This window comes from Coregonus lavaretus (assembly GCF_964263955.1).
Source record: "Coregonus lavaretus genome assembly, chromosome: 1".
NCBI classification, from domain to species: Eukaryota; Metazoa; Chordata; class Actinopteri; order Salmoniformes; family Salmonidae; genus Coregonus; species Coregonus lavaretus.
Window position 1 is genome coordinate 56,307,070 of NC_139988.1, and position 9,267 is coordinate 56,316,336.

The 9,267-nt window shown below is 45.2% G+C and overlaps 1 protein-coding gene across 1 annotated transcript; it reads right to left on the reverse strand.

Annotated features, from left to right (window-relative positions):
* Positions 1 to 280: 280 nt before the first annotated feature.
* cdc42ep3 (CDC42 effector protein (Rho GTPase binding) 3) lies at positions 281 to 8,903 on the reverse strand. Its single transcript, XM_084160729.1, has 2 exons — positions 8,722 to 8,903; positions 281 to 1,618 (listed from the first exon to the last, which is right to left on the reverse strand). The coding sequence occupies exon 2, from the start codon at positions 1,353 to 1,355 to the stop codon at positions 306 to 308; it is 1,050 nt and encodes a 349-aa protein (XP_084016855.1). The 5' UTR covers positions 1,356 to 1,618; positions 8,722 to 8,903; the 3' UTR covers positions 281 to 305.
* Positions 8,904 to 9,267: the final 364 nt, after the last annotated feature.

The following is a 9,267-nucleotide window of genomic DNA, read 5'->3' on the forward strand; positions in this document are numbered from 1 at the left end:
GGTAGTGTAATTGCAAAATAGATTGCAAAATAGGCTGGGATTTAGTAGTAATTCAATAGCGCATGCATCTCTCATGCCTGTAGCACAATGCACAATCAGAAAAAGCATTGAAACCATATGAAAGCTCAGATAGAAACGTATTTAGAAAATAAGGACATAAGCAGAGATGCTGCATACTTAAGTTAATTTCCATCACAATAATATCCACATGCCATAGACAATATTTTGACAGGTTTGTGAGTCTTTTCTCATAGTTCTCTCTTAAGTTCTATATTTCCCTTTCAACTCACCAGCCTTGGCATTGCTCAAGGTCTGCTCTTTGCCTTGGGGTCACCCATGATGTTGAGTACATCATCAAGGATGGATGGGCCCAAATCGAGTTCAAGTGACAAAAGTGAACCAGTGATGTGGGAGATTGAATCCTGTGACACACTCTTGTCATTGCAGAACTCAAAGTCAATGTCGCAAATGCGCCCCTCATCCACCCCGCTGTCCCTGTCCACCCAGTCTCCATTGCAGTTAGAGAGCGCTTTCTCGTAGCAGAGGGTAATGTCATTGTTAAAGCTTCCAAAGCCATTGCAGTTGCCGTTGAAGGCTTCGTTACCATTGAAGATGTCATTGCTGTTCCCATTGAAGCCACCATTACCATTGCAGGTGCCATTGCTGTTGCCATTGATGTAATAGGTTGGTGAAGGCTTTTCATACCTGTTTTCAACATTATACTTTTCATAATTGCTTTTGAAGACTTTCTTCTTCTCTGGCTTAGCTGGTTTCTCTATCAGATCCAGCAGGACGTCTGGTTTGGATGTGACTTCTGTGGGAGGTTTGGTGTGGTCGCTGCTTAAGACCTTAATGGAACACAACAGGGTTTCCATCTCCAGGAACTCCAGTTTATCAGTCCCATCTGGGCCCCCTAGGGGAGGGGTAGGGACCCGCCCTACCATGCCATCCAGGGGCTCCGTAGCGGGCATAGAGAACACAGCGGTGGAGAGGAGGGGCAGGGTGAGGGCCTGGCACCCCCCGATTGAAGGGAGCGAGATGGCGTTCTTCAGAACCGGAGAAGGCGTCTCGGTGAGCTGGGCATCAGATGCGCTGTTGGCCCGCAGGAACTCGTTGTGGATGCCGTATTGCGGACGGAACACCTCGCCTTTCCCATGCAGGAGCTCAAACTTCCCCTGGAGGAAGGACATGTCCCCAAAGGCGTCCCTCTCGCCGCCCTTTCCGATGTGGATGGTGTGGCGGAAGTCCCCCAGCGGTGGGCTGATCATGTCTGGGGACAGGATATCTCTCAGACGACACTTCTTTCCTTTCTTGCTGTTGGTGGACTTCAGGTAGATGGGTGCTTTGGCAGGCATGGTGGTCACTGTCGAATAGAGCTCAGAGATAAAGGACAAAGAGAGGAGAACACTCCTAGAACATTAGGATTGGTGAAGAACTTCACACTGAACACAAGGTCTCCCTGCAGAGATGGGGGAATTACATTCTCAATGAAATGGCTTCGTTGTCTTGTGCTGCTCCGAAGATAGGTTCGATCTATGTGTCAGTAATCAGGAAATCCAAGTCCAAGTTCTCACCAGTGTTGTCTATGAGGTTGCAGAGCGGTCAACAGGCCACTTTTCTGAAGACAGAAAGAAAACAAAAGGAGATCAGATATTTGGGCAAAGTGATGCGAAGGGGCTTTAGTAGGATCAGAGCAGGGCAGGCGATGGAGGAGGGAGCTACTACCCAGACACGCACCAAGATAGAGAGGGGGGGGGGGGGGGGGGGGGGGGGACGACACACACACGTTCTGCTTCAATCATAATATTAACTGAAATACCAGGCATCCCACTGGGCACAGACGTCGATTCAAAGTCTAGTTTTGATTTACATTTCATTAAGTTAACTAACGTGAAATCAATATTAAATCAACAAAATATTTAACCATGTCATTGGATTTACGTTAAAGGTTGGGTGAAAAGAGCCAAAAATCCCCCAAATTCCTTTACGTTGATTACTTTTTGCGAATCCAATCAGTTTTCCATGTTTATTCAACGTCATCACATTTTAGTTTTTTATTTAAATATATATACAGCTGTGGAAAATATTAAGAGACCACTGCAATTTTTTCTTAAATCAGCATCTCTACATGTATGACAGCCATTCCATTCCAGTGTCTGTTGAATACCAACACAGGCACACCTCATTCTACTGAATTAGGTACTGATTAGGTGATCACATGAACCAAATCTTATTAAACGAGGAAAAGTATAAAAACCACTGCTGTGGTCATCACTATCCTCTTGCAATAGGACCAGCTGGATGTCAAAAACAGTGCTAATAGTACCTCAAAAGTAATATTAATAAAAAAATTACTATTGACCATGCCAAAATAGTTGAAAAGGAAGGTTTTGAGTGAGGAAAAGAAGGGTTCAATTCTGGCTTTCCTGGCAGAGGGATACAGTGAGCGTCAGGTTGCTTCCATCCTTAAAATGTCAAAGACGGCGGTTCATAAGAACAAGGTCAAGCAGCAGACATTGGGGACAACAAAGCTACAGACCGGCAGAGTGCAAAAACGACTCTCTACTGACCGGGATGACCGCCAACTCATTCGAATGTCATTCAACAACCGTAGGATGACATCAAGTGACCTACAAAAAGAATGGCAAATGGCAGCTGGGGTGAAGTGCACGGCGAGGACAGTTCGAAACAGGCTCCTAGGGGCAGGGCTGAAGTCATGCAAAGCTAGAAAAAAGCCCTTCATCAATGAGAAGCAAAGAAGAGCCAGGCTGAGGTTTGCAAAAGACCATAAGGATTGGACCGTAGAGGACTGGAGTAAGGTCATCTTCTCTGATGAGTCCAATTTTCAGCTTTGCCCAACACCTAGTCATCTATGGTTAGACGGAGACCTGGAGAGGCCTACAAGCCACAGTGTCTCGCACCCACTGTGAAATTTGGTGGAGGATCAGTGATGATCTGGAGGTCCTTCAGCAAGGCTGGAATCGGGCAGATTTGTCTTTGTGAAGGACGCATGAATCAAGCCACGTACAAGGTTGTCCTGGAAGAAAACTTGCTTCCTTTTGCTCTGACATTGTTTCCCAAACTCTGAGGATTGGTTTTTCCAGCAGGACAATGCACCATGCCACACAGCCAGGTCAATCAATGTGTGGATGGAGGACCACCAGATCAAGACCCTGTCATGGCCAGCCCAATCTCCAGACCTGAACCCCATTGAGTGGCATAAAGTCACCCAACATCAATGTGAAAGACTGGTGGAGAGCATGCCAAGACGCATGAAAGCTGTGATTGAAAATCAGGGTTATTCCACCAAATATTGATTTCTGAACTCTTCCTAAGTTAAAATATTAGTATTGTGTTGTTTAAAAATGAACATGAACTTATTTTCTTAGCATTATTCGAGGTCTGACAACACTGCATTTTTTTTGTAATTTTCACCAGTTGTCATTTTCTGCAAATAAATGCTCTAAATGACAATATTATTTTTGGGAATTTGGGAGAAATGTTGTCAGTAGTTTATAGAATATTAACAGAAATGCTATTTTTACCCAAACACATACCTATAAATAGTAAAACCAGAGAAACTGATAATTTTGCAATGGTCTCTTAATTCTTTCCGCAGCTGTATATATATATTGAATATTTAAACATACAATCTACCTACAGTGAAGCCGCTCAAAATCTACATTCAGTCATATAGCAGACACTCCCATCCAGAGCGACCCACGGGAGCAACCAGGGTCAAGCGCCCCGCCCAAGGGCACAAGGACAGATCCCCCACCCAGTTAAATCGGGGAACCGAACCAGCAACGTCTCGGCCACCGGCCCAAGCTTCCAACTGCCAGGGTAACAACCATCCAAGATCCCCCCACAGTTCCCCTCGAGATCTGCCCCTGAACCATCCAAGACCACCCCACAGTCCCCCCCCCCCAAAAAAAACTCCCCCCCCTCCCCATTTATGTGCCTGTCTGGCACTATTTACATGTGTGTATATGTCTGTGTGTTTGCACGTGTGTGCGTTTGAATGCGAGTGTGTGTATGCATGTGTATGTGGACACAATGCTGATTCAACCAGCTTGTGCCCAGTGCGATAAGCCTACAAAGCATCAGGATAATCATAATTGTCAAGAGGTATTACTGTAGATTGTTTTCCAAATGTTTGCTCATAAGTTTCATGTGTTGCAATGTTCGCACATGATTTTGCTGTACTTGCAGTAACACTTGTTGAGGATGAATTGATCGAGGAGAAGACTTTAAGTGGAGCTTGACAGAATCTAGCAGCCACAAAGAAAGTGAAAAATACACTGAGGAGGAGGAGGGGAACAGGCTAAGATGAAGGGGGTAGGGAGAAGTGGGAGCAATTCAGAATAGAGAGTAGATAGAGGGAGAGAGTGCTTGCCCATTTATAGACATATTTACTTGTGAGAGGTCTGTCGGCAGTGACCCTCACTGACAGAGTGCACCGCTGCACAAAAGTGCCTGGGCGGCCAAGTCCACCCAAAAATGCTTGACTGTGAAAACATCCACATTCCAGCTGCATGCAGCAGACCCCAATGGGACACACTGCATCCAACAGACAGGCACAATCCTTATCAGAGGCTCTCCAAGTAAGCTAGCTACATTTATCCAATGTACATGTTTAGTGAGGACAGCCATGGACACTTGAGTCTGGATTGCAGACCAGATACCAGTATAACTTTGAAGACAACAGATACAATAGTCTCTTTCAACAGCGGCCACTTGGTACGCGAGACTAAAGACATGAGAATACCACCATTGCTCATCTAAGTGATAACATCAATGTTATTTGTAATAAATACAGCTTTACTTCCCATTAAGTATAATACAACAATGGCCATACATAATGTACATTTTAACAAATCCTTTTCTAGGAAGACTTACTTACTCAAACAATACAAAAGGGCCCAAAAACGGAACATATGGTAGGCTATATGAAGTGGTTCAGAGAATGTTCTCACTTGGGGGGCGGTGGGCATTACAACACAAATAAACTTGCCACTTGACAAGCACTGTGGCTCTATATTTAGACATGACAAGCAGGGTGGAAGGATGCAGAATATCTGTGAGCGGGTCTGTATGGCATGCTCTCTTAAGCCGTGTGCAAGCGAGTGTTGGAGTGAGTGTGAGTGTTTGCTTGACTAGGCTCAAGAGAGATAGCAAGCAGATTTGAACAAGCTCCATGTGCGAGAAGGAGAGTGTGTTTGTTTACTGTGCGTCTGACAGGGAGAGAGTGAGAAAGAAAGAGAGAGACAGATGAATAGCAGACTGTCAGAAAAATACTCCTGCAGTGTTTCTTTGAAGGAACAGAAAAGAAAAACAAAGATCCCCTGCCTCGCATAGCATCTGACAACCTTTTCCTCCCTCTACTTTTCTCGCCCTCTCTCCATACTGCTCTTTTCCAGTTGACCTTGAAAGCTCACTGCAGCTGGGAATTGGGTTCCGATAGGAAGTCAGAGAAAAGCACAGCCAAACCTCCAAATCCTAAACCCTTCCTCTCATGGGTTCGGTCCAATGTATGTGCTCTGTATGTGCTATTAGAAATCCTCCGCAAAGCCACATTTCTCATTGCTGGACTAGAGCGAATTTGGCTTGGCAGAGTATTTCTACAGAGTTATTCTATTGATAGTATAGATAGAGAGACATCCGATAGCATAGAGATACATCCGTTATGCATCTAAATCAAGGTTGCCAGCCGTGGCCCATGAGGTGTCAGCTGGTATAGGGAAAGCGGATGACCTTCAAACTGATCATCCTTGTGGTGGAGTGGAGTTTGGCTGCATTTGGCAGTCATTATTGGAATGTCAGAGGTCACTAGTAAACTAAAAAGGAAGTGGTATTCAGCTCAGTCAGTTAACTCTGTTTTTCTGAGAGGATAACTAATAGCGGACTAAAGCTGTAAAAAAAGCAAAAACATCTGATATAAATATTTAAACTAAACTTTCACTGGTTGTGAAATTGTCCTAAATTACAACATGGCTGGTACAAACAAACTTGAGGATATGACAACTGCACAAGAGGGAAATAAATATGTAATGCTCTCCTAAATGTGCCAAACTTCTGCAATTCCATTTGTCAAACAAGCTTTTCAATCAATCAAATGAGAACACCTTCTCTTGCTTAACTCACAGTTTTCCCATGATTAGCCACAGTAGGCTGATATCCAGCGGTAGTTCAAGAGGAAATCAGATTACAATGCCCATGAGCAACCGCTTGGCCTGCTGACCCCAGGAATAAATCTTTGTCTCCGGCGGGTGTTGGAAGTTGAGCAGGTGCACACTGGTCTAACTACTACCCAAGGCCAGATTCACACTCTACTTTTGGAACGAGGCCTAAAAGGAGCAGCGAGTGCGGCACGTGTATGTTGCCAGCCTCGGGCCCGCCGCGACGCCACTGCAGAATGCGGTCATGGGTTTTCATTTAAAACTCTGGGGAAGGAGGGGATCTGCTGGCGACTTCCTCACAAGTGGTCGCTGAGCACCGGTCCAATCATCGAGAGTGGCAAATAAAGCTTTGGTGTCATTGGGTCAGCTGTCTGTATCTGTGCAGGCAGGATGGGGAGCTGGAGCAGCTCCAGCCTCTAAGGACGGCTTTGGGTTCATTATATATATGATGGGGAATGCAATGTAAGGCCCAGTTTAGCGGTGTTAGCTATTGTAAGCAGAGAGGGTTGAAGTAGACTAGGGAAGCGCTGAGGGTTCTGGGTAATGGACAGATGATTTTGGGGGTGAGGGCCGTGGGGTCCGGTTATGGACCCCATCTCTCGTCTCCTCACGATCGTCTGTTTTGGAGATGTAGACCGCTAATGAAGTCACGTGACTATCGGGGTCATCTTATTATTAGAGCTTGTGTAAGCGTGCTATAGTCTAGAAAAGTGCCTATGATGACACTTTACAGTTTGGTCTCACTGTACACAGAAATGCATCACATGGGTGGCGGAGCTAGAGAGGCCTACGGTTAAGCATGGAAGCTGCTCACACTTCGGCTCACATTTTGACCTATTTAAGCCGTTGCCCTTCTTTAAAAAATGAAACCATCAAGATCCATCCTTCAAGCAAATGTCTGTCTAATACTAGCATTACTTGGATTACAAGGTTTTCAGGGATTTCAGGTTTACAGGGATGTTGCTTCTTCTTCTTCACTGAAAATGGAGTTTTGAAAAAACTAGTTATACATTTTGATGTAGAGTTGAAATCGTATTTCAAGGCCTACCTTCAAACTCAGTGCCTCTTTGCTTGACATAATGGGAAAATCAAAACAAATCAGCCAAGACCTCAGAAAAAAATTTGTAGACCTCCACAAGTCTGGTTCATCCTTGGGAGCAATTTCCAAACGCCTGAAGGTACCACGCTCATCTGTACAAACAATAGTATGCAAGTATAAACACCATGGGACCACGCAGCCGTCCTCCCACTGAGGAAGGAGACGCGTTCTGTCTCCTGTATAAAAGACACCTGGGAGCCAGAAATCTTTCTGAGATGGGGTCAAATACTTATTTCCCTCATTAAAATGCAAATCAATTTATAACATTTTTGACATGCGTTTTTTCTGGATTTTTTTGATGTTATTCTGTCTCTCACTGTTCAAATAAACCTGCCATTAAAATTATAGACTGATCATTTCTTTGTCAGTGGGCAAATTTACAAAATCAGCAGGGGATCAAATACTTTTTTCCCTCACTGTATTTTGGGCCGTGAATAAAAAAAGAACCAGGGCATACACATCAGAGGGTAATGGTATCCCTTAGAAGACACTCAGAGAGAATTGATCTGAGCTGTTTTGTTACATATAGAAACCTCAATCATAGGCAGTGTGGCTGTGGTGGGAGTGTAGTAGAATGGCAGGGTAGTGTTTGTTCTGTCTGAATCTCCCCTCCTCTGTGCCTCTCCACACCAGCGATTACCCCATGCCACCCGCTAGCATGGGTTCTGCTCTCTGCTTAGTTGTACTTGGCAGGGCCGGGCAGGAAACCATATCAAAGCAGAAAAGACATGAAGGGAATGTCAACACAACCACTCACTGGCAATGTGATGAGTACAGTCTTTTTTGGGCTAGCCACTCCGTAATCCCTCCAAAAACCCTACGAAAACCTCTCCAAATCGGTTCACTCAGGAGATTAACGCAAAGCAAAGCTCTACATGTCAGTAGAACATGTCAGAAGTGTGTTGCCTGGCTTAAAATGTCCCCTCCAGGAAAGGGTTGGTGTCAGGTTGCCCCTAACTGCTCACCCCTTGTTGTGTAGTGCAATAACATTTTCTGGACATAACTTATCCCTACACTCTTTATATCTGTAACTGAACACCAATCATCACAGTTTAAACCACTAACCCATCAACTACTGTACAAACTCAATGACACACATTCATTTACATTTTAGTAATTTAGCAGATGCTCTTATCCAGAGTGACTTACAGGAGCAATTAGAGTTAAGTGCCTTACTCAAGGGCACATCGACAGAGTTTTCACCCTAGTGGTCTCGGGGATTCAAACCACTAATCTTTCATTTACTGGCCCAACGCTCTTAACCGCTAAACTGCGGCAAGACATCCAACAGTGAAGCTGACCCAAGTTAACAGCAACATTGTCCCTTTGAATACATAGTCCCATTGAAGGTTTTACCAGAATGTACCAAATCATACAATGCCAGAGATATCCTACACATTACAAACTAACAAGTCTAAAACCATGCTCCCACTTTTCCCTCACCCTTTGTAATTCCTGGGATGAGCTCCTGGTTCGTGTCAGAAGGAGGTGTCCACTGTCCTCCTGAAGGTCTTCAGTCCTAGTGCTGACTGCTGAAGAGGTGTGTCTGGCATGTGGTTCCCGGACTCACTGGTGCTGGCTGACTACTGTCTCTGCCTTGGAGCCGTGCTGCTCTCGCCACTCGCTCTCGGGAGGGACGTCTGCTGTTTTGGAATTCCTCTCAAGCTCGAGCTAGCTATTCCTCTCTGGAACTGTAGTCTCCTCCTACCCTATGACTGCCGTCTGCAGCACCTGTGCCTGTCTGTCTATCTGTCTGTCTGCTTTCCTAGCCACAGCCCGAGACGTTTTTAGTGCAGACTACAGTGGGATTGGATGAGTGGGATCCTCTCCTTCTGCTCCCTGGTGTGTATGTGTGTGTGTGTGTGTCTTTCTCTCTCTCTCTCTCTCTCTCTCTCTCTCTCTCTCTCTCTCTCTCTCTCTCTCTCTCTCTCTCTCTCTCTCTCTCTCTCTCTCTCTCTCTCTCTCTCTCTCTCTCTCTCCTCTCTCTCT